This window comes from Lissotriton helveticus, chromosome 3_1 (assembly GCF_964261635.1).
Source record: "Lissotriton helveticus chromosome 3_1, aLisHel1.1, whole genome shotgun sequence".
Lineage (NCBI taxonomy): Eukaryota > Metazoa > Chordata > Amphibia > Caudata > Salamandridae > Lissotriton > Lissotriton helveticus.
In genome coordinates, this window is record NC_136061.1 from 1,595,388,285 (window position 1) to 1,595,414,028 (window position 25,744).

The 25,744-nt window shown below is 45.5% G+C and overlaps 1 protein-coding gene across 1 annotated transcript in view; it reads left to right on the forward strand.

Annotated features, from left to right (window-relative positions):
- The window catches only part of DRD2 (dopamine receptor D2), a 1,149,771-nt gene that overhangs the window by 954,056 nt on the left and 169,971 nt on the right, over positions 1–25,744 (forward strand). Inside the window, exon 7 of the mRNA XM_078682355.1 lies at positions 19,695–19,879. Coding sequence (XP_078538481.1) covers positions 19,695–19,879 — 185 coding nt within the window. The remainder of the gene's footprint in view (positions 1–19,694; positions 19,880–25,744) is intronic.

Genomic DNA, 25,744 nt, shown 5'->3' on the forward strand with positions numbered 1-25,744 from the left:
TGCTCCTAAGGCGCAGTGTGTCGACCCGTATATAAAAGGCCACGCAAAGCCACACTGTGTGCTTTTCATGGCCTTTTAAATGTGGAGTAAGGCAATGCCTTACTCTGCGTAGAAGAGGCGTTCCCACATAACACCCATTGTTGGTGACACTGCCCCAGATTTACATCATAGAGGAAATCTGGGTCAGCAACAAAATGAATGCCTTCCCAAAGCATGCATAATGTTGAGAAATGTTTTTATTTCTCCTGGTATTTTCCTCATTCCACGTGTACTGCATTCTGCAGCACACATAGAAATAAGAAAACACCTGCTTTGATTGTTTTTGTGCAAGAAGGTGTTGCATCCTGCACAAAAAAATGAAGCCAACAACACAGAGACCCTTGAACCATGGTGCAAGGGTGCCTGAGCTGTTGTTCGGCTGCAGTTTGTGCGCCGTCAAAAAGGACAGGAATGCTCCATATCTTGTAGATATGATGCATTCCTGCCCTTTTCTTTTGTCGTAGAGCAGCGCAGCTAGAAGGCTCGCAGCACTGCCCTACACCAAAATATTGTACATATACCCCATTAACCTCATGCCAGTCTGCATTTCAGGTCAGATTGTCACTTGATGAGGACACCAGGCTATTATTACTGCTGCTGACCCCAAAGGATATTATTACAGAAATTAAAGTAAACACCATAATGGATTTATGTTTAAAAGGGTGTTGTCAGAAGCCCACAAGTATGCCATAGGTAGGGTTGTAGTATGTAATATTGGGTAGAGAATATCCCCATACCTTAATATTGTAGCCTAAATATTGAAGACAAAAATATTGAAAGGCAAGTTCCTGTAGATAAGTATAGATTTAGTATTCTTACTTCCACTTCTACATGCCTTGAAGATATATATGTGGATTTAGGTATAGAAAACATATACATACTTACCTGTCAATCATTATGTCCTTGATATTTTGGCTACGATACTAAGGTACCACAATATTCCCTACTCAATATTCTGCACCCGCACCCAAGGTTAGTGCATCAAACTTCCCATTTGCTCTTATCCTCAATCTACTAGTGAGTTTGATCCAAAAGGGCAAATCTGTAATAATCAGGAAAAGCTAATTATGCCCATTCGTATCACCAACAACCTATTTTAGTTAAAAAGAAACCAGGGTAATAAGGTAAGAGATACCTGTAAAAGCATAATTTGGTATGAAACCTGTAAAAAGACACATAATCATGTCTTTCTTTGATTCCTTAAGATAATCACTTCTTTGATAAACCTCGGCACGGAGTGTGGGGACTTTGGGGGCCCAGCCACTAATTTCCCATCCCCACGGAAGTTTCTCTGAGAGTTACATAATTCTTCTCATCGGGTAGAAAAATAATTTGCACTGTTTTTTAATCCAGCCACAGTTATCTTTAACTTGGCTTTTCTATGCACAATGTTATTGCGCAGGAGAAGGCTACTAACCATTCTGCAAACTACGTCTTACGCACAGGGTTAGATTGGGATCAAAAATCGCCCAGGGCACACCCAAAGAAAGTGGCCCACATTTGCCTATTGCTTTTCCGCAAAACATTGCTTCAGTGAAGTTTTATAAAAAGAAAAAGGGTTGTGGGCCTGTTTTATTAACCTCACTTAGATTTAAAAAAAATTACAGATTAGTTCACACTGCTGAGCCACACATTAATGCAAGTGAGACCACTTCTGCTTAGGCCCCCTGTCCCCGCTCAATCAGCATCCATCAATGGGCCCGCCCAGCGAGAGAAAGTGAGTGATAACTCCGCCGAAAGGACACTCAGACACCCACTGGGCCGCTGGCGGCATCCTAACAGAATAGACAGCCCCCAGGCTGCCCACAAAAGCAGCCCACAGCTAGAACTCGGCTACCGGCCCCTCGGCCATTTCCCGAGTGCCAGCGTTACCAATCCGACCCTGCTTAAGCACCTAAAATAATAAGGCAACGATAAAAAGGCACGATTTTCACACAATAGTAGTTCTGTCGGAATTGTTTAAATGTATATTGGATATTTATGAAGAGGCCACACACTGGTCCCCTACAACAACCATTCCATATTGTCAGTAGCAAAGGAAAACGCTCAACATCAAAAATAGTTTTCAAATAACTGTAATGTCTGCTTTACACAAACGTTCATAGCGTGACTGAAACATTTAATATACAAAAAATGAGCAGGGTGTTTCGTGCAAAGTGACAAAGTTCTCATGCTCTGTATGAAAGTGTTTCAACAGATACATATTCTAATTCTAATTTATTAATCTTGAACTTATTTGCGGCTTGGCTGGCGGTCATTTGATTACACCATAGGAATGTCGGGTCACTGTCATTCACTTCTTCCCAAGATAGTTGCTGAATTGCATCAACATTTTGCCCCCTGTAGAAGTGTGTGTAACTAAAACACCCCATGCAGGTCTTCCTCAGGGCAAAACAAAAAGGAAAAGGACACTCTGTCTGATAAAAATAATAATGGAATAGTATCCATCATTGTGTGAGTGAGAGTAAAATCGCACATGTAATTGCAAAAAGTGTCACTCACCTAACCTTCAGAATTATAACCAGAACATCGTACAGTTTCGTAAAGTCGTTTTTAGCCACCTGCTGCAAATAAATGCACAAAATACTTGCTAAGAACCTATGGGCATATTTATGCAGCTTTCACTCAGCGTAGCAAGACACCTTGCTGCACTGCTGAAAAGGCAGGAATGCACCGGGCTTTATTTACAACAAAATTAAAAGTACAGGGATGTGTCACATTTACAACCATATACCATATCTCTGTGCTTTCCCCTACACTGGCACACAATTGGCTGCCTTGTACCAATGCAGGCACCCTTGCACCATGGTGCAAAGGTACCTCTGTTGCGGGGATGATTTTGTTCTGCAGGAAGGGACACCTTCCTGCACAAAAAAAATCACAAGAGTACATTTCCTCTTTCTATGTGTGCTGCTGAATGCAGCATGCATTGAAAGAGAAAAAAAGAGGAGTAATAAAAGTATTTCTGCTCATTGCGCCTCCTTATACTTCCCCTGGGGAGGCATAGGATTCTGACGCATTCACAGTTTACAAAATGATATAAATCTGGAAATGTGGCAGAATCCATGGGTGTTGCCTCGGAACACCCCCAGCAACACCAATGGCACGCCCCTATCACACAAAGTGGTGGTGAAAAGGAGCCATATTTACAAGGCCATGAAAAATCCACGCCGGGTGGCTTTGTGTGACCTTGTATATATGGGGCAGAACATTGGGTTGGCTTAGCGTCAAAAAAAGTGATGCACTAGCAGCAGAAGGTGCTTGTAAATAAGCCCTGTACCAGATCTTTCCGTCTGCTGGCGCCCTTTTGGCTGCTAAGCGCCAACCCAGGCACTCTTGCACCATGGTGCGAAGGGGCCTGTGTTGTAAGCAGGATTGTTTTTGTGGAGGAAGGAACACCTTCCTACACAAAAAACAATCCTAAGAGGCATTTTCCTCTAACTATGTGTGCTGCAAAATACAGCACACATAGAAAGAGGAAAAAAACAAGGAGAAAAAATGACATTTCTCTTTGAATGGATCCCCTGGTGGGGGGGAGGGGGTGCATTTGCCAGTGTTGGTAAATCTAGGAATGCTCCAAAATCCAGGGCTGGATGAGTGGGAGCACCCACTCTCCACCAATGAATATTCTTCCCAGGGCAGAGTAAGGCAACACAGTGATTTGCACAGCGTTGCATTACTCTGTATCTATCAAGTCATGCAGGTCCATGCAAGGGGCCTTGCATGGCTTGATAAATCTGAATTAGGTTTTTTGTTGCCCTTGCACCCCTTTGCGCGGGACAAGGGCGATGTAAGATCTTCATAAATATACACCCCAGTTCACAAATGCTAATCAATGAGCAAAATAATATTTGCCAAAACAAATAGTTTTTTCCTATCACTCACCCTCTCCCAGTCGTGTGAAATACAAAAATACTTCATATTTCAATATTAATCCTCGTTCAAGCAAATGAATCTTCCAGTGGGCCCAGACAGATCACCATATTAACAAATGTGAAAAACAATAACCATATAACTTTGTCCCAAGTACAGACAGAGGGCGAACCAGAATCTAGTAAATCAGTGGCTAACCTCGCCCGTCATACATGAATTTACCAATGCATCCCACTTCCATTAAACCTTTTGGATAATTCCAACCATACAAACTGAGAGCCAGTAGATTATTAAAAAAAATCTCTTGTGTCATATCTCACTGGTGGATACTCAAGAGAGGTCCATTCTTCTACTTTTAGTTTTCTTAAATTAATTCATATATGGAAACAGATTCTCTTTGGTCTGTCTATGTGTGTGTACAAAAGGAAAATTGCAAACCGTAATTGTTATCATGCATGTCAGTATTCATTGGACTTTTTGTGAGATGAAGCTGAGCTTGAGTAATTTTTCACCAGCTGTTGATTGAGGGTGCTTCTAGGTCCTCTTAGTCTCTGACAGTTACCCTTAAGGCCTCATTACAAGGGCCCTGATAATCCCAATTCATCCAGAGGTGGACATTAAAAGTTGCATCGGTATTACAAGATCAGTGATATACCTGCAGTATCCCATGCATGATCGAGGAATAACCAACAGAATCTGGACAAATTTTCCTGGAAAATCTCAATTTCTATGGAGAACTGCAAAAAAGATACAGGCTTTGCAAGGGTAAAAACCAACAACTTGATATATTAAAATGCCTTTGTAAGTCGCAAAAGCTTGTGTGACTCACAATGTCAACATTTCAATTCTTTGCTAGGAGGCGCTCCCTCATTTTTGTGATTCCAAAAAAGTATCTCTCTGGTTTGTGTATGATCTGGCTTCTGGCTCTGAAGAGTTGCAAACCGTGCTGGTCAGTCCGTAAGCATTTGCACCGTGGAAGCTCCTACTGAGCGAATGCCAGTTTTATGAATTTAGGTCTGAAGATAGTGGACCCGTGAATTGCTGCACGCTCTAGCTCATGTCTCTTTTAGATAGCAACACTTATTTTCTGCTATTGCACCTTTGTTCCCTCTGATATGGCACCACTGGCACTTTACAAACCAACGGTGGGGGTCTGCTCTCCCTGAATTTGAGGGTGGTCACAAAGATTCGCTCAATAAATTCTACTTTGTGAATCATGATGACCTAGGATTTCTGTGAACTTTTATGAGAAGCCTTTTTGGACTAGATGAATACATTTGGCACAATGCAAAAATAAACAGTTTGGCTCACAATGCAGAATCATGTGCAAACACACCGTATTGATGTGGCATGCAATACTATAGCTGCCCTGTGGTGTTACATTAACGTCCTAAAATAGTATTCCCCTCCTGTGTTCCACAATGCATATACCTGTCGCAGCTTTTTATGATAACGATCGGCCAATTAAATGATTGCCATTCATATTCATTGTATGTAGGCTTATCCCAAGCGGAAGTCATGAAAATCTGGCACGGATCCGCCCCTGATGGGCCAGAGTTCTATCTATATCCCTTTATTAAAATCATAGCTCATAAATTCTGTAACCTTCTAACCTCATTATGTTGTTGTGGAACAAACACACCTACGCGAAGATTGAAAAAGATTAAACATTGCTGCGGGATGGAGATCCGACAGAAGGAGGCTGATGGATGGGGAAAATGCATGACAGGTATCAAGCACCGCATGAAAAAAGATTTAATTTAATGAGATTCAAAACTGCTGGTGCCAGCAAAATGCGAGCACGAGAGAGATGTCTGCTCGGGGGTGCAATGAGCAGTGTAGTATATACAGGCATATTCCAATTACCTTGCCTAGATAAGATTACCCTGCAAGTGGTGGGGGCTTCCATTTTAGGTATAGCTATTAGTTCGCATCTCACAAAATGGCCACCTTCAGCTCTTTATCGAGGGCTTACACAGGTTTGTCCAGTGCAAACACGAGCTGAATGGGTCTGTGCCAGCCCAGCACAGTGCACTAGTAACCTCTTCTAAAAAGGGTTAGAAACATTGGACCTCATTTATGAAAAGTGACGCATCGCTGCTTGAAAACAGCGATGCGTCACTTTTCATTGCGCCCTCCTTGCGACACCAATGATGCGTTATATTTACAGTATGACGCATTATGTCGCAAGGAGTTACGGATACGTCAGTATTTCTGACGTATCTGTAGGCGCAAAAGTGGCGCATTGCTGGAGTGTGTCACAAAAGTGACGCAACTCCAGCAATGTGTCCTTTCACATGGGGCAAGCCCCATGTGGAAAGGCCTGCGTCAGTCTTACGCCTGCTGTGAGGCAGGCGTAAGATTTTGACGCATTTGAGTCCTAGAAGTGGCGCAGTTTAATCTCATAGATTTCACTGCGTCAATTCCATGACCCTTTCTTGCGTCAAAATGCCCCCCTTGCATACATTATACCTGGCGCAGGTATAATGTGGCGCAGGGGTTTACAAAGTGACGCATCTACCTAGATGCGTCACTTTGTAAATATGGCACAACAAGGTGCTTTTTTTACGCCACTGGTGCGTCACAAAAAGTGACGCACCGGAGGCGTAAAAGTGACGCACAGACTCATGAATGAGGCCCCATTGTTAGTGGGTCAATTGTACAGCGCAGCCTGGGAGCACTGGTCCTAATCTGCTGGAGCCAGGCATGACCTCACCACCTTTGCTAGACAAGGATTTAAGAATGATCATAACATACTGTAGGTCTTTTCTGACTGCTCTATAATGCTAAAATCCACTGCCAAAGATATGAAGAGGTTTCGCTTATTGCTGGCGTGCTCCTTTCTAGCATTGTAAAAAGGAGTAAACATGACTAATGCTCATGCAGTGTACCAGTCTTGCTACCCTCAGGGGCTGGCAGGCTTCCGAAGGGTTAGAATCGATGTTATGTGGTTGTACTCAATGTGAAGCCTGTCCACCTCTGGAAGCAGTTGTGGGTCTTTGCAACAGTGGTTTATCCTTTAAAGAACAAGTGGTCCGATGCACGGAGGGTGATACCTAGGGTCAGATTTACTACTCATGCAGGGCAGCAGCCCCAATTGCTGCGCTGCGTAAAAAGGAGGGAGGAGGAGAGCACCATATTTACTGAAATATGGCACTCTCCTCCCCTCTCCCTAGAGCCGGCGCTGAAATCAGCTGCCGTGAGCCGCCGATACACTTTTACGCCATGGTACGAGGGTGTCTCTGTGAGTTTAGCATAGTTTTTGTTCTCGAAGGTTACCGTTTCAGTACAAAATACCATGCATAGACTGACTGTAACCATTTTCCCGTTTTGTGTGGGTGCTGTAAAGTGCAGCACACGTACAGAGTCGAAAAAAAACAGAGAAATTAAGGAATTTCTCTTTCATTGCACCTAGGACAAAACGGTGCAGTTTTCTGACTCCTAAACCCTGTATACTTCAGTTAGTCAATAGGGTTTAGCGTGAGAAACCGTAAGTGGTTGTATAGGAATGCCCGTGCTCCACCCATGGTACGGCTCTTTGGTGCAAAATGATGCAAATCAGCGCTATGCACTGCTTTGGTTACTTTCATGTTTTTTCCAGTGCCAAATAAGTGTAGCGCTGGAAAGTAAATCAGAAAAAAAGATTTCCCGCCAATTTGCGTCACTTTTGTGATGCAAACACTGTATAAATCTTAGTAAATCTCGCCCTAGAGTCATCCACCTTTTGAATATATGTGCAAAGCTGGCAATTTCAACCTTTGCTTTGTGCTTCCGAAAGATTCTGTATAGTTCTTTTTTTGTCACATAGTTTGCACACATTTGAACTTACACTTGAGTTAAATAATATAGTCGCTTGAGTAATTAAGTTTCGAAAAGTGACCCACGTTCAGATTATGCGAAACTAGTAGACTGCTGCAGATGTTTGTTACATTTCCCAGGCGTAATGTACATAAGTCAGGAGTTAATGAACCAGTTAGTTCCAACATAACTATGGATGTGTGAATTGTGGGACTCTACTTTTTCAAAATGCATACTATTGTGTCATAAACTAAACCAATTGTTTCACGTTTATTTCCCCACATATGTCTGCAAAAACATATTTGAGGGAGAATTAAAATCTACAAATGTACTTTCAGTGGCAGCTGGCACGGATTGGGGGTGGTGGGCGGGAGGGGAGTGGGGTGTAAAAGACAAAAAAATAAATAAAACCACTTACCTTAATGCTGCATTCCGCGTCTCTCCTCTGTAGGACTCAGCCAAACCAGGAAGCACTGCCAGGCTCCCCTAACTAATCACAATGCTGCAATAGAGCATTGTGATTGGTAAGCACCCAGACTCACCATACCAATTACAAAGCTGCAGTGCAGCATGGTAATTGGTCTCTGCGCTGTGGCACAGCTCTCAGATGGGAACTGGGGACCTGGGCATGTTCTCCACGCAGGCTGTAATGCAGCCTGCATGGAGAGCACACAAAGTGCGCATGACGCTTTGGCCGGTCCGAGAGGGCCGGTCAAAGCGACAATGCACACGTATGAGTGGGCAAACCACTACTTCCCCCTGCTCTGCTCTGAGAGCAGAGGTGCCCTGCCTGCCGCCTGCAAAGCAGATGTAAACAATAAAATGATAATAACTTCACAATATTATCATTTTTGCTCCTTATTTACACTGCTTAAAAGCAGTGAGGCGACGCTCCTCCGCCACTGTTAACTTTTAATTTTTTGCTGTTTTTATAGATAAAATGTAAAAAAAAATAACCTGCAAATGTAATTTATTCATGGTGAATTCAGTGCTAAATTTGAGCCTGTGGTTGCTTCTGGTGGCCACAGGCACTTAGTTCTGGGGACCGGCTCTTATTCTTCTCTATCAGCTATTCATCAAGCGCCAGAGAGGGAAAAATACAAAGAAGGGAAAGATAGAGGAACAGAAAGTTGGCACAGAAAGTAGTAGTCTGCAGGAGAGAGAAAAGCAGTAGGATCTGTCTGGTAGTACGTATAAGCCTTTCTATCCGGTGCGCCAGCGTTTAATTGCACGGCCGCCGGCCTCTGTGCAAAGCTATGGGCACCGGCACGCTTTCTTTCACAAATTAAGCACTAGTTAAATTTCCTCAAGTCAGCAAATTAACATGAATGAAAAACGTTGAACTTGCATTAAAACATTACATTCTTGGCTTAACTTACTTGTTCGTGTCAAAAAACAATTCAACTCACGTGTAGCAACTATACGCTTTTTAAAACAAATATTGTAGCTTGTACACACCTCAACCACATTGACATTTAGCCGATTTTACCCTTGGTTTGTGTAACTTAGTTGTCTTACTTACCTCACCATACATTGTGTGGCAAGGAAAAAAAAACCACAATGTGCAACTTTTATTGTCAGATATTGGAGCCAGTTGACGCATGATTATTATTTACTAATAAACGCATACTAAAAACTTCCATTTAAAACATATCAGAATCATATCCGTTGTGAAAACTTCCTGCTGTTGTCCTAACATTCTGTCTGAAAGATTTATCTTGAGTGTGCCCTAAAATCACTGTGACAAGCACTGAGCAATCCTGAGATTGGCTTGTTGGACAATGAGTGGACTTCCTCGTATTGATTTAAAAACATTTAAATGGAGCAGAATCCTCAAACTTTTGGAATGTACGATACAGAAATAGAGACACTCGTTCCAACGAGGAAAGTACTCAGAAGAGAAAACTCACATTTTCATGTAGGAATATTTTTGATGAAAAATTAATGAAGGCTAGTAAGGCTTGATATATCCTGATTCACCCAAATTCAACTGTTCGAGAAGAATCCACAAGCAGAAAACAGTTTGGGAGAGGGTTTTCAAGCAAAAACATATTTGCAAGACATGTCTTGTGATTAGGGGCCATATGTATGAAAATGTTCCTTTGCGATTCTTAAATAGAGATTTTTTGTGAATCACTATTTGAGAATCGCAAAAGGCTATGTATGTAGGATTAGCAAATCATTTTGGGAATCCTACATATTCCTTAATTGCGAATCACAAATTGTGATTCGCAAGTAAGAAATACCTCCCCATTCATTCCTGTGGGCCTAGAGGCCCATAGGAATGAATGGGAAGACATTCTCAATTTGCAATTCTCAATTAAAGAATCGCAAATTGAGAATGCAATTTCAAGGGTGCCAGGGTGTCGAAAGGACACCCTGTTGCACCCCTTAAATGTGCATGTGTGCATATGTGGCACACATACATTCCCTAAGGTCATGTATGTGTGCCACATGGCACTTTGAAAAATGCAAAAAAATGCATTTTTCAAAGAAATCGCAAATTATTACCAACTTAAAGTTGGTGGTAATTTACGATTCCTTAGGGCCAAATTGCACTTTTTATGTGCCCCTTACATTGGATTTAAGGAATTGCGATTCCTTAAATGCAATCGCAAAATAGGGAATCGCAAATCTGCGATTCCTTATTTTTTGCGAGGGTGTTTTCCATTCATACATCCCACTTACCTAAATTGCGATCGCAAATGCTAAAATTCTGCGAATTTCGGCGTTTGCAATCCCAATTTTGAATGATACATATGTCCCAAAGATCGATTTTTGCTGTATTTCTGTTGCAAAGTTAGTTTTTAAGGTTAAGGTTTTCTTAAAAAAAAAAAATTAATGGACTTCTGTAGGAAAACCTTGCACACTCACTAGATTGATATCCCGTTTCATTCATAGCTCATGGCAGGGGAGTCTGCTAATGTTCTGGGCACAACCGTTGTAGAGAAGGTTTAGCTTGCATGTCAAAGCAAACATCACCTAGCCATAGCTATCCAGGGAGACGTTCTTGAAAAACATTTGTCAGTCTGTCCGTGGAGTGATCATGAACAGAGTTTATAATTAAATTGAATCACATGGCCTGATTCACAAAGCTATTTGCACATATAAGTTAAACGTATTACCTCTTTTTCAAGTGTAAATTTACATTTGCAATTCGTAAAATTGACTAACGCTTCTAAATAGACTTACACCCAGGTAATATTTCATCACTATGGAGACATATTACATGTGATTAAATTGACTCCCTTCCATGGTGAATGGAAATTTCTGAGTGCTATTGTCCAGAAATAATTGTGAACTCCTACAAAATTGAGTGTTTGTGCTTTCCATAGCCTTACCCAGTGCACATTACTATCCTGAATCTAGTTGGTAATTTACTTCTGTAAGCACCAGAATAAATTCCTGTGGAGTGTGCGGATTGAGATGGAGAGTACAGGAAGGAATATCTGTCGGTTATTTTTTGTTCCCTATTATAAGCATAAGCCTTAGCAATATAAATGATAAAAATAGTTAAAGTAAGAGAGTTCATCTCTAAAAAAAAGAGAACGCCAAGGAAAGAGTGTATTTTGCCCGTGGAGAATAAATTGTAAATTGGGAGCTTGTGCAAGCACCTGTAATCTATGCATTTACCCATGCATAGCTGTACACCATGAATAAGTATTCTTCTATAATTACTTACGTTGTGAATGCTGCAGAAAAGCTGGGACTGTCACAGCTTCTCAGGTGCACTACCAGAATGGCAAAAACTGTGTAAATCTAGTCTACACGTAAGTGATAACCTATCTGTGTAACGCAGTACTCTACCAAATTCTTCCAGAAATATCAAGTAGCCATACCTACCAAAGACTGTCACTCATTCGATGGAATCTCTTCGATCTCTCTATCTCTCTTTTCAAAAAAGTATTGTGAGGCATATTCACAAGGAGTTATCGCCGCAGTAGTTGCTCTTTGCTGCCGCTAATGCAGCAATAATTTTATCACTCTATTACCAAGCTGTCGCTAACAGCCGTTAGCGACAATTTTTAGGCAAAAAACGTCTGTTATAAAGATCGCTACTTCTGTCAGTGATAATTATATGCAGGAGAGGCGTTCCTGTGCAAAAACGCCCACAAGCACCACTACTCCATATTCACAAGGGGATCCTTGAACTTCTGAAGACCAAAAAACTAGCTCTAACTGCAGTTAGAGGCAGTTTTTTAAGACCAGAAAATAGCTGGTATTAAAAATGGAGCTAATGCTTGGGGTCACCTCTCAGCATGTTTTGGTGCTGGACAGCATTGCAAGCAATGTTGCAGAGCTGCCCTGCGACAAAACTACAGTGCATGAATGCGCTCCATCAATAAGTGTGCATTCCTGGGCCCCAGTCATGAAAAGCGTTGCATCTCTGCAACAAGACAGCGCTGCAACACTTCTCCCTATGTCCTTCTTGCAACAGCATGGAATGGATGCGCTGTATTCACTGGACAGTGCTCCATGACGCAGGTAATGACAGATATGTCAGGAATCCTGACGTATTGGTCTGCGCTAAAGTCACGCATTGCTGCAGTTGTGTCACAACCATGATGCAACTTCAGCAATGCATGGGGCCAGCCTATCCCTGTGGCATTGCGTCACCCTCACACCTGCCATCAGGCAAGCGGTAGGTACTGACGCAGTGCCATTCATGAGAAGTGCCCGAATGTCTGCGCTGTTGGAGATCCATCGGTGGTGGTTGCGCACTGCGGTGTCATCGTTTGGGAGCTTTGGTGGAGTAAAGGTTGTGGAGGGAGCGGTGGCCTTGATCCAGCTGCAAAGGGGTGCGATGATGGCGGTGGTGTCCAGTGAGCAAGGTGAAGACGTGACGTTACCAATGATGGTCGGTCCACGAGAGTCCAGAGTTGTGGCTGCAGTTGAAGTTCCCGCTGGTGGAGGTGACGTGCTCGACCGTGTGTCCTGCAATGTGGCTTGTTGAGGTGACTTGCTGCTTGCGTCTGATGTCGGGGAACTTCCCCAGGAGGAGGTGGTATCCTGGTCAGTGGGGTTGTCCAGATGGAGCTTGAGTACACCGAGTATGATGTTGTCGGTAAATGGAAGACCCTGGAGTGCAATGAGATCTACAATGGTATTGTAGAATGGGGAGCCAAGGCCTGGGAGGCCTGCACATGAGGGTGCCACAGAGGATGTGCTTGAGCTATATCCGGATCTGGGAGTTGAGGTGGTCCATGGTCACCCTTGGGTCATTAGAGTGCATGGTCAGTCGGAGTGTGCTTCTGTATGTGATGGCAATGCCTCCTCCTTGATGGTTGAGGTGCTTCTTGTGGGCAATACTGCAGCCGTCAGTGATGGCAATGGCGATGTCCGGTCCGGAGCAGAGGTTGGTCCTGGCAGATGAGGTGGTATCCAGGGTTGATGGCAAGGAGGGTGCTGGTGTCGTAGCGGTGGAGTGTCCAAGAGGAAGGCTTCTTGGTGCTGAGCACGGTCCAAGGGTAGACGGATGCAAACGGTGGTTGCCTTTGGCATGGGAGACAACCATTACAATGCAGACAGTACATCAACAATGCGATTCCGACAACGCAGATGCCTTTACATCACATTTGATTACAATGCATTGTGAGGTCAGTAATGGGGTAATTTAAGGTTTTTTGGCTGAGTATGGGTTTCGGATATAAAGTATGAAAATTGGGGTGTGTGTTGGGATAAGAAATGGAATCTGGGTTATGTTTTGAGTTAAAATATGGAATTTGGGGTGTGCATTTGGGGTAAAATATGGAAATTGGGGTGTGCATTTGGGTTAAATCAGATTTGTGGGTGTGTTATGGGGGCTCAAAAAGGAATTCCAAGGTTCATGCTTGGGTTTGGGGTGCAAAGGTTGGTTTTGGGTTGCACTCACTGAAGTGGGAATAGTGATATTAATGTCTCCACTATGCAACACCTACTCTACTGTTGCAAAGTGCCTGGTATTAGTATGCATGAGAATGGAATGCCCTGTTATGGCATGCGTCGCAACTACTTATGTGCCCTATGGCCCACGAGTGGTAGGCCCGCTGTGCATGGGCGCACAGCGGCCGCCATTGAGAAGTGCTGGGGGAGGGGCTGGACAGCTGTGAGGTGGTAAATGCTGGAAAGAAAACTGGATGGGGCATGGACGCGGGGATGTGTGTGTGAGTGGGTGTTGTAAAAATGTTTATGAGGGAAGTCTTACCTCAAAGTCGGGTCCTGTGTCTTCGTAGCTCCTGCTCTCCTGCGTTTGCTTCCGGGAAAAGGAATCACAACGCTGCGATGCGGGGGTGGGATTGGTAATTGACAACAGGACAAGTCATACAGCTAGGGGCCAGAGGGGTGGGAATGTCCTCTATGCAGGCTATAATGCAGCCTGCATTGGGAACAGGAAAGTGCGTATGACTGCTTTGGGCGGACTGAGCAGGCCAGCCAAGCAGTCAGTGCGCACTTGAGTGGGCGTGCCAATAAGCCCATGCCCTGCTCCGTATCTGGAGCAGTCCTACCCACCCTCCCACCTCCTGAGGATACATAGCATGATTACATCAGTCAGTTACCCCTTGTTTTTCCCTTTTGAATCAGTTTTTTTGGCTTCTCCGAGCCCGCGCTTCCTACTTGCCACCACTGCTGGCCATGTGGCCCTGCCACCATGTCCTCACCTGTTCCCGCCTCCTAGCTGATTATTCCTCCCTCCTCCCCTACAAAATGGCTGCCGATGCGTGGTCGCGCTCTGTGGATACACCGCCGGCGCGCCTAAGGCAAGCCCATCTGCACCCGTCTGCTACCCGATTTCAACCAGCACCAGGAAACCTGGATCTCGAGCCACCCACTGCTACATCACAACCACCCTCCATGCACTCATCCCCGTAAAACTCAGAGACTGCCAACAGGCCTCAACAAACACGACCTACTGCCATTTCTCCTGCCTCCACTGCCGCCAGACCTTAACCACCACCCCGGCCTCCAACACACCCGATGCCAGCACCGGGGATATCCTAAGATGCTTCCTCATCAACGTGTGCTCCGTGCACAAAAACCTAGTGGCCCTACTCCCTGCCACAGGCAACAGACGCACTCTCCTAGACCAAGGCCACTCTGCAGGCCTCATCCTACTTGACTTTTCACCGGTGTTTGACACCGTCTCCCACCGCACACTAGTTGCCAGACTACACAACACCGGCATAAAAGGAACAGCCCTAGACTGGATCTGATCAGTCCTCACCTGAAGAAGCCAAAGGATCAGACTGCCACTCTTCCTCTCCGATCCCACGTAAATCACCTGCCTAGTCCCACAGGGGTCATCTATGAGCCCAACCTTCTTCGTCAACATCTATCCTGCCGTCATCTGACAACACGGCCTCAACATCGTATCCTACGCTGATGCCACCCTGCTCATCCTCTCCCTCACCAAAGACCCCACCACCGCCAGACTCAACTTCCAGAAGGGGAAGGATAAGCAAGATGTCGCAGTCTGGAGGACCGATAGCTGCCTGGAGCTCAATGCCGAGAAGACGGAAGTCCATGTCCTTGGAACCACCGCTTCAGCATGGGATGACACCTGGTGGCCGACTGCCCTCGGAATCCCACCTACCCCCTCGGACCAAGCCAAAAACCTCGGCTTCGTACTCGACTCATCCCACATCATGTACCGACAGGTCCACACCGTCACCTCCAGCTGCATCAACACCCTCCACATCCTCCGCAAGACCTTCAAAGGGATCCCCCCAGAGCTGAGGAAGACAGTCACCCTTGCACTCATCACCAGTAGACTGGACTATGGAAACGCACTCTACTCCGGCATTAACAAGTCCCTACTCCTCAAAGTCCAGACATTCCAGAACGCTGCCGCCAGACTCGTCCTCCGCATCCCCTGGCACAAACACATCAGCCAACACCTACGAAGACTCCACTGGCTCCCCGTGGAGAAAAGAGTCACCTTCTAAATCCTCACTCATGCGACAAATGCCTACACAACAACAGACCCAGATACCTCAACAACAGAATCAACTTCCACGTACCCAAAAGAAACCTCCGATCTTCCAACCTCGCACTGACCGAAACACCGCGCATCCACAAAGCCAGAGAAGGCAGAAGATCCTTCTCCCACATTGCAGCCAAGACCTGGAAACCTGGAACGAGCAACCGGCAGACATAACATGTGCCCCCTCCCTGAACATCTTCAGGGAGGCCCTCAAGACATGGCTCTTTGGCTAACAGATCTGCGGACCCCCCCCCCCCTCTGTGCCTTGAGATCATCACAGTGAGTAGCACGCTTACAATTCCCCTGATTAATTGAGTGATTGATTGAGTTACCTTCATGTGATGATTGTTCGTCTTGTGCACTGCTTGAGGCAGTGGGGCAACACTCTACCGCCATTGCAGAAGTGCCGCCACTGGGGGTGCATCATCTACGTGTGATAGGCCTGAACGACTCGCCATCCTGCACTATGCGTCCCACCTTCTCCTTCCCTGGACATTGACACTGTAGTGCAATCCACTGCACTTGCTCCAAATCTATGACTCAGCCAGCAGGAGCCTCAGCCAGGTGTGATTTCACTAGGCCGGGTACAGCAGTCGCTGCCTAGTCCGCTGGTGGACCGCCCGATGCAGTTGATGCAGCAGGGCCCCCTTAGGAGTGAAGTTGCAGTGCTCACGCCACACAAGTTCAGCGTAGCACAGGGACCTCACCCTCAACAGCATATGGCCAGTACAACATCATGGGGTCTGTGATGCAGGGAGACGGCACACAGCATTGGTAATCCCCTTCGTACACCCCGGTGCAGTGGTGGATCATAGTATGCGATGCGGACCTCACTACGTTGGTGCCCAGGAGCGTCTCTACCATTAACAGCCCCAAGGGTCGCAAGGCGGTCTTCTCACACAGGTCAGCAACGTGTCTCTATGCGACCTGCCAGACTTCACCACCTGTTACGGGCAATCGTCGTGCCCCAATGTCTACCGCCACAGCTCATCGACTCCACAGCTCCTCCACATCCCACTCCAGGCTCCAGGCACAGGTCCAGCGAGGCCTCCAGGCTCCAGACGCAGGTCCAGCGAGGCACCAGGTTCCAGTCACAGGTTCAGTGAGACCCAAAAGGCTCATGGGGCAGGTCCAGCGAGGCGCCAAGACTCCAGGCGAAGGTCCAGCGAGGCATCCTGGCTCTCATCATGTTGGCTGGCTTGCAGGGGTTGTTCATGTGTGCTGTACTTGGCCCTGGCTGTTCCATTCAGGTTTGTAGGCCTATTTTATATTGGAGGTTGACTGATAGGCTATTTTTGGCATTAGAGGCAAAAAAACTTGGGTTGAGCTGACTAACATGAGTTTTTTTGCCACCCATGGGCCTATTGGTAGTTATCGCCCGCTAACGCCAGATTTCCTATCACCATCACGCTGATGTTAGCGGCAGTTGTCACCGCCGTTCCCCGTTACTATTGCCATTTAGCGACGGCTTGTTAATACACCGCTAATATGGCGATAGTTTTCAGGGTTAGGCGGCAACAAAAATACTGCTGTTAACTGGTGTTTGCGATAGGTACCACCGGTCTGTGAGAATATCCCCCTGTGTCTCTTAACCTGCCATTGAGAGAGGCACGTTGCAGAGCACAAGGCCTGCAGAGATAGGACACCCCTTGCTTGTAGGTAAAGAAGAGAGGCGACATTTCATACTGAGTTATGACACCAAGGCGAACATCATGTGCAGAGATCCGGGTGTTGGTAGTGGTACATTAAAAATCTACTTATAGAGGAGCAGAGAGCTACGGTAAGGAGCCGGGTAGACATCACAACTAGAGCAAGAACAGAGTAAGGATCAATTCAAGATGGTGTGCATACATAAGGGGGGGGGGGACTGATGATTCATGTTGTAGGATACAAAACTTGAGGGAAAATATGCATAGTTTCTTTCAATCCATGGCATGAGGCAAGGAATACATGTTTGTGTCCCCCCCCCCGGTCCTTCGTGGACAAAGTAGAGGAAAAAGTGTAATTGATGCCCACCAGCTTTGGGCAACATTTAGGGTCAGAGCTACTAAAGTGTAACCCAACACAGCACAGCAGCCACAAATGTTACTAAAGTGTAGCCCAATGCTCCACATGAGCCAAAAATGCTGCACAGCGTTGCGTGACAAGGAGAAAATAGGAGAGCGCCAGATCTAGAGAGGTGGCTCTCCACTCCCCTCTCCCCAGCGCAGGGCAGAATGTTGGTCCAGTGAGCCACGCACACACCTTCCCGCCATAGTGCAAGTGTGTGCGAAAGTTTAGTTTAGGTTTTGTACTGGAAGACTTCCCTTCCAATACAAAATTTTATGGGTAGACAACATTTTAAAAAAATTCCTACTTTGTATGTGTGCTGTAAAGTGCAGTACACATGTAAATTCGGAAAGAAAGGAGAAATTACATTTTTCTCCTTTTAACACCTGGTTTCAAAAGGTGCTATTTTTGTATGCTAAACCCTGTGTCCCATTCTGGGTAGATAGGGTTTTGCATCAAAAAGTGTGAGAACGCTCATGTAATGCCCCGTTGACACTAAGGGCCCGATTCACAGAACTAATTTCAGACAAAATCCTAAATTTACTACTTTTGGTACTCACAAAAGTTAGGATTTTGTCTTAAATTTGTCTTAAGACAAACTTAAGACAGACTTAAGACAGACTTAAGACAGACTTAAGTTAGGATTTGGTCTTAAGCTTGTCTTAAGCCTGTCTTAAGTCTGTCCTAAGTCTGTCCTAAGTTTGTTTTAAGTTTGTCTTAAGTCAAACTTAAGACAAAATCCTAACTTCTGTGAATACCAAAAGTAGAAAGTTTAGGATTTTGTCTTAAGTTAGTTCTGTGAATCGGCCCTTAAGTAATGCAAAGAAGTGCTTCACATTACTTTTAGGTAATTTCCAGTGCAAACAAGTTTTGCGCTGGAATGTAAATAACGAAAAAGACATTTTGTGATGGTTTGGGTCACTTTTAGGACACAAAGCTAGTGCAAAATGTTAGGAATTCAGCCTCTTAGTTAGGGTTGTAGCAGAAGCCTGGAGCACTTAATCCGCTGTTTAAATTGGCATTGGATAATCTTACACGTGGTGAGGTAGTATAGTGATTCAAGATCCAAATTTGAGTCTCCTTACTCAAGAGTTGGGAACTTTTGAATGGCAATGATCTATTGAAATTATTACTCAGCTACAAAACTAAACGTGGTTTTCAATTACTTATTCACATTTTCAAGAATTTCAGTGTAACATAGATCAAAAGTGTATCTTAACTTATCCCAATTAATATTTTTTCTGTACTAGCATGCATTTTTTCTACTAATTATTGTTCCTTAAACAGTGATTGTAGGCAATGTGAGCTTTGCTTTTTAAATTAATGTATGCACATATGTGTCTACTTTTTGTTCAAGCCTGTGAGTCATAGCTTGCACAACCTGATGGGTGTCATAGAAGCATGTCTTAGACCAGCAACATTCGCTCTTCGACTTTCTAAAACAGCATGGGCATACCTCGGCTATGTTTTCTTACGACTCATTTATATATGAATGAGCAACTCTTATACATTTGCTTCAGGAGTGACTGAACAGTGACAGTTGTGAGAAAAAGCTACTTTAGGTCACATACTCAGGAGCAGATGCTGAAAATGGAGGTTGCATAGTGAAAGGCATCTCCAAAGTTAGGATTTTCATGCAAAGCCCTCCATTGTGTAGTATGCATAAAAGTGCTTCTCACGAGAAATTCATGTATTACATGAGGAAAATATATTTAACTTGGCCCACCCTTGGTCTTAATAAAATAAGAATAAACTATTTATTTTTATTGTAAAAAATAGACACAAATGTAATGATTAAATCTGTCAGAACACTATTACATTCTCCACTAAACTAACTAAGAACCAAGTTATCAAAGGGGTGAAGAGTAGAAAATTCAAAATGTGATTTGATTTAAGAGTAGCCAACTGAGAGCAAATTTTCATAGCAGCTACGCCGGATTGATCTGAACTTATTCCTTGCCCTTTTGTTTTACAGCTGACAATGAATGCCTCATTGAAAACCCCACTTTTGTTGTCTATTCCTCAATTGTCTCCTTCTACGCCCCCTTCATCGTCACACTGTTGGTATATGTGCAGATTTACATCGTCCTACGGAAGCGCAGGAAGAGGGTGAATACCAAGCGCAATGGCCAAAGCCGAGAGCATGATGCCCCACTAAAGGTAAGGTACATCAGACAGTCTTAAGCATGCCCTTCCTTTTGTGTCTTTGTCTACCCCCTCAAAGCATCTCCTACAGCTCCCAAGCCAATGATCCTCATGTCACCGAAGCCCGGACAGGCCTGTCTTTTTTGTGTGTAGTACTGTGCCCCATCTACAGGGTCTCCACTGTTGTAAACTTACTAATAACTCATAGTTTGTGATTAGAAATAAAAGCACATACACAAAAGTGTAACTTTACCTTTGTGAGTCAATCCTCTAATGTCTTCCGTAACCTAATTCCTAAATAACTGTAAATGTATCATTATCCCCTTGCATGCAGGGGTAATTCCCCCCGCTGTGCTGGGGCGCATGGGGGCGCGCACAGCGCCCCCATACTGCTGACGAGCTCAGCTCGTCATGAGGCACAGTGCTCAGGTTCTCATGACGAGCTGAGCTCGTCACGGCCGCACCTGTTTTCGTGGAACGTTCAGCACAGCAGGGGAATTATCATCGCTTGTGACCTTTCCTCGGCCATGATGAGCTCAGCTCGTCATGAGCACCTGAGCACTGTGCCTCATGACGAGCTGAGCTCGTCCTGAGCACAGACGGGTTATTTCACCTCACAACCCTATCTCTCAATGTAAATATATCCATAACCACCTTCATAAGTCTAAACCAATTATAAACATAACACCCTCCCTTAGCCTTAACCTTTATATCAATAACATTTTTCCATATGTTTTCCTTATACAACTTTTCTTAGTTTATTTTCTTCATTTTCACATAATGGCAAACTAAATTGTCTATATGGTAGATTTGATTGCTTCCCAGTTTGTCTGTCTACAGAGAGCTTTAGCTGTGTTACACGGCACACAGCACATACCAACATGCAACATATAACATATAACATAATAGGCACATACAAAGAGGGGCATTAGCTTGCCCCTCCTCAATGACTAGCTTTTTTTGGTGGCCTTCTTCGGTCACTGGTTCATTGTGTTGTCCATCAGGATTTTGGATCTGCTCATGTCAATATGCAAATGATTATATTTTCTGAGCATATTTTGGAATGTTGAGTAGTTTCTAAAGTAGTGTGGGTGTTTGCACTGCCTATGTGGAAGCTACATGCCACACCTAGCCTTTTGTTTCAAATTCCTTTGCATTGTCAGGGAAATCACATCATCTAAGATGAGCATTGGAGCATACATTGATACATGTTCTCATTATATGAGACAAAACACCTCACAAAATAGATTCAGACTCTAACCCCTACGACGTGCAGCTAATAGTAATACTTAATATGTTAAAAAAAATAGATGTCAGGGCCCTCGTCAGGAGGCTACTACAACCTGCAGCACCCATTGCCTTTGCCAGCATTGCCAATGACAGTACCACCACAACCACTAATAATAATAACACAATTCAAACTATTCCACGCTCCCAAAGCTATAAGAATGGTAGTCATTTTTAATGTATATCGAATTAATAAACTACTGTAGTTGCGCTCAACTCTAAGTTAGACAAACAGCGCCACCATGTGGCAGAGTGTCATATGTGCCAGTGCTCACAATTAAGGGCAGGTGCCCAGCACCGGAAACCACTGGCTTAAATTAAGCAGTGGCTGTTACCGGTCAACATACTGAGGGAAATTACTTCATCTAAGATGGCAGAGCTCAACACGTTGAAGCTGTGTCCATCTTATATGTGGAGATTCCATTAACAGCTCTGGGTTTGTGACTGCTGCTGATGGCATTGCTACTTGTGAAGGTAAGAGCCGGCTCTTTGAGGAGCCATAGCTTGGCTCAGAATAGAGCTGGAGCTCATATGGACCATCACCTTGTACTGAGCCATGCTCTTGCTGTCTCCTGCCTGGCACATGCACTAACCACACTTATTTCCACAAGTGTCACAAAGCAGAGACAACACTTGCCTCAGCCCTCCGGGTATTGGCTGGAGAAAGTGGCGGACCATCAGCCTCCTCTATATCGGAAGCACCACTATGTAAACTCCACCACAACTTCCAGGAACATGCAGCAGGCGAGCAGCTTCAGTACAAGCTCTTCTTCAGTTTTCTGTGTGGATGGTTCATCTTAAAAGTAAATCAGATCTGGTCAGCAGCCAGCTGCCATCAGTAGAATTGACTGGGGGACATTATTTATGTGGTTGTTGCTCTCTGTAGGCTGAGCTGGAGGTGATTTTGATTGACAGAATGAATGCGCGTGCATGTGTACACCGGAAGACAGCAAAACTGGGCGTAGGCCAATCACCACAGCTGCTGAGTTTCATAGTAAGCAGGAGCTGGCACAATAAAACTTGCATGGGTACTTAAACAAAAGCACTTGGTATCATCCATATTAAGGGTGCAATTTTTTCACTCACGAGATGAATAAAGACAGAGTTGGCCATAGCAGGAGTCAAGGAATGGGACCAGAATATCATGGCCTACACATCATCTGAAAAAAATATCAAGCCCTAAATATTACTTACAAAATTAGCGCCCCATCGCTGTTTATAATATTACATTTAAACTCAATTTAGATATATTTTTGTAACAGAAATGTAGGCAACAATATTTTTGTTCTCATTTTTACTTACAATTAGTAACCCAATTAATGATATCTAAAATATTAATGATAGCTAAGTCCCTGCTCGTTCAGAACCTAAAGACTATATTTGCATTAGTAACCCAGAGATTAGTCAGTGAGATTAGACAGTGCTGAGCATCAACAATAGCTTCAGATGGGCAGGGGCTCTGCTGTTAATAATGTTTACCCATCACTCTGTCATTTAAAAGTGCTGTAAATGAAAGGAGAGATCATAACACAATGAATCAATCAATCTATCAATCAATATATTTGTATAGCGCGCTACTCACCCGGAGGGTCTCAAGGCGCTTGGAGGAGGGGGGTTGGCTACTGCTCGAACAGCCAGGTCTTGAGATGCTTCCTGAAGGAGAGGTGGTCTTGGGTCTGACGGAGGTGGATGGGGAGGGAGTTCCAAGTCTTGGCTGCCAGGTAGGGGAACGATCTTCCTCCCATGGTGGCTCTTCGGATGCGTGGAACTGCGCCGAGGGCGTGGCTGGTCGATCGAAGCTGGCGGGTGGGAGTGTAGAAGGTCAGGCGGTTGTTGAGGTACCTGGGGCCCAGGTCGTGGAGGGCCTTGTGTGCGTGGGTGAGGAGTCGGACCGTGATTCTCTTGCTGACGGGGAGCCAGTGCAGGTCTCTCAGGTGTCCGGAGATGTGGCTGTGTCGGCAGACGTCCAGGATGAGTCATGCGGTGGCGTTCTGGATACGCTGGAGTCTTTTCTGTATGTAGTTTGGCTGTGGTTCCGGTGTAGAGGGCGTTTCCGTAGTCCAGTCGGCTGATGACGAGGGCCTGGGTGACCGTCTTCCTGGTTTCGATAGGGATCCATCTGAAGATCTTTTGGAGCATGCGTAGGATGTTGAAACATGATGATGAGACGGCGTTGACTTGTCTGGTCATCGAGAGGGAGGAGTCCAGGATGAAGCCCAGGTTGCGTGCGTGGTCCGTTGGTATGGGTGCGCTGCCCAGGGAAGGAGGCCACCAGGAGTCGTCCCAGGCAGAGGGTGATGATCCGAGGATGAGGACCTCCGTCTTGTCCAAGTTCAGTTTCAGGCGGCTGTTCATCATCCACTTGGATACGTCTTTCATCCCTTCGTGTAGGTTGGTTCTGGCGGTGGCTGGGTCGTTGGTGAGGGAGAGGATCAGCTGGGTGTCGTCGGCGTAGGAGATGATGTTGAGGTTGTGTTGGCGTGCGATGGCTGCGAGGGGGCTCATGTAGACGTTGTAGAGGGTGGGGCGGAGTGATGATCCTTGTGGTACTCCGCAGATGACTTCGGTGGCCTCGGATCTGAACGGGGGGAGGCGGACTCTCTGGGTTCTTCCGGCGAGGAACGAGATGATCCACTCTAGTGCCTTCTCTTGGATACCGATGTTGCTGAGGCGCTGCACTAGGGTGCGGTGGCAGACGGTGTCGAATGCTGCGGAGAGGTCCAGGAGGATGAGGGCCGCTGTTTCCCCGTTCTCGAGCAGGGCTCGGATGTCGTCAGTGGCTGCGATGAGGGCAGTCTTGATGCTGTAGTTGGCCCGGAAGCCGGACTGCGAGTGGTCGAGGGATCTGTTCGTCTCGAGGAAGGCAGCCAGCTGTCTGTTGACGGTCTTCTCGATGACTTTGGCAGGAAAAGGGAGGAGTGAGATGGGGCGGTAGTTCTTGAGGTCGGTGGGGTCTGCTGATGGTTTCTTCAGGAGGGCGTTGAGTTCGGCCTGCTTCCAGCTCTCCGGGAAGGTGGCGGTGTTGAAGGAGCAGTTGATGATGTCCCGGAGTTGGGGTGCGATGACGGAGTCTGCCTTGTTGAAGACTTGGTGGGGGCATGGGTCGGTTGGAGATCCGGAGTGGATGGTGTTCATCGTGTGGATGGTGTCTTCGGTGCTGATCGGGGTCCAGGCGCGGAGGGTGGTGGTGGGGGGCATCGGTTCGGTGGTTGGGTGCATGGTCTGTGCGCCGAAGCTGTTGTGTATGTCGGCGATCTTGCTGTGGAAGAATGAGGCGAGTGAGTCGCAGAGGTCTTGAGAGGGAGTGAAGTCGTTGTTTCCGGCGCTGGGGTTGGAGAGCTCTTTGACGATGCTGAAGAGTTCCTTGCTGTTGTGTGCGTTGTTGTCTAGTCGTTCCTTGAATGCTGTCTTCTTGGTGGTGCGGATCAGCTGGTGGTGTTTGCGGGAGGCGTGCTTGAGGGCGGTCATGTTGTCGGTTGTCGGGTCTTTGCGCCAGGCTTTCTCAAGGGTATTTGTACTCAATGTACTGACCACAAAGAATGAAATGCTGAGTTGGCCTTGCTGAATTCTAAACTATGCATGCATGTATAGGGTATTTGTATACCTATCCAAAAGGTAGTTGTGCATCGTACTGGGTGGTAGCAGGGACATTTTATGGGTTTTGGGGGCCCTGGGCCGAACATATGTTGGGGGCACCTGTTCGGAACAGCTTTGAATGTATGATCCAATTTCAGCTCTTTCAAGCCCTCAGTAGCCAGGTCACTGAGAGTGCACGGGCACCCTCGTCCAAATTGTAAATGTGTATATTTCTAATATTCGGGGATAGTGTGTTTTCAATATTGAAACACAGTAGCAGCTCACTAACGCTCCTACAAATAATCTCTTGGACCCCCCTCACATTTCTCATATGTGAGTTTTTTTTATAGATGTTGCATGAAACATAAACATCTTTCTCTGCGAAATGCCTCTAATAGACTTTCGTACAGCACCCCCATTAAAAATAAATGAAAGAAAAACAGTATTTTAAATAATCTGTTTAAGAATGATTCAGGGTCATCAGGGAAATATTCTCTGCAGAGCAGAGCTGGCTCTATCAGGGGGCCCCCTGAAAGTTTGGGGCCCTGGGCCAGAGCCCATTTTGCCCATGCCTTAACACGTGTCTGGGTGAAAGGCAAAGACACACTCAGTCATTGGAGCAGAATCTAGGTTTCGAGAATGTAGGTGGACTATTACTCTGTCTTGAAGTATATCTATGCAATGTGTCACCTGTAGATCACAGTAGATGACATCAGAGAGCCATGTCTCTAGTGCTGAGGATGCTGTAGGGGCTCAGAGGGGTGAGAGGTCTAGTGACAACATCAAAAGGTCGTTAATAGTGACTGGGCACAGCGCAGAACCCCACAGCCTTCCAGTGGTTTTAAATTCTGGCTCCTACATCTAGGGCCATCCTAAGGGGTGGCAGGGGAAGCATAGTGCACCAGGCAACATGCTTTCCAGGGCCACTCACTCTTTCAGCAAAATGAATTTATAGATTTGTAATTGAAATCAATTCTATCACTGTTATACCACTAGATGGCTCTGGAAGCCATGTTT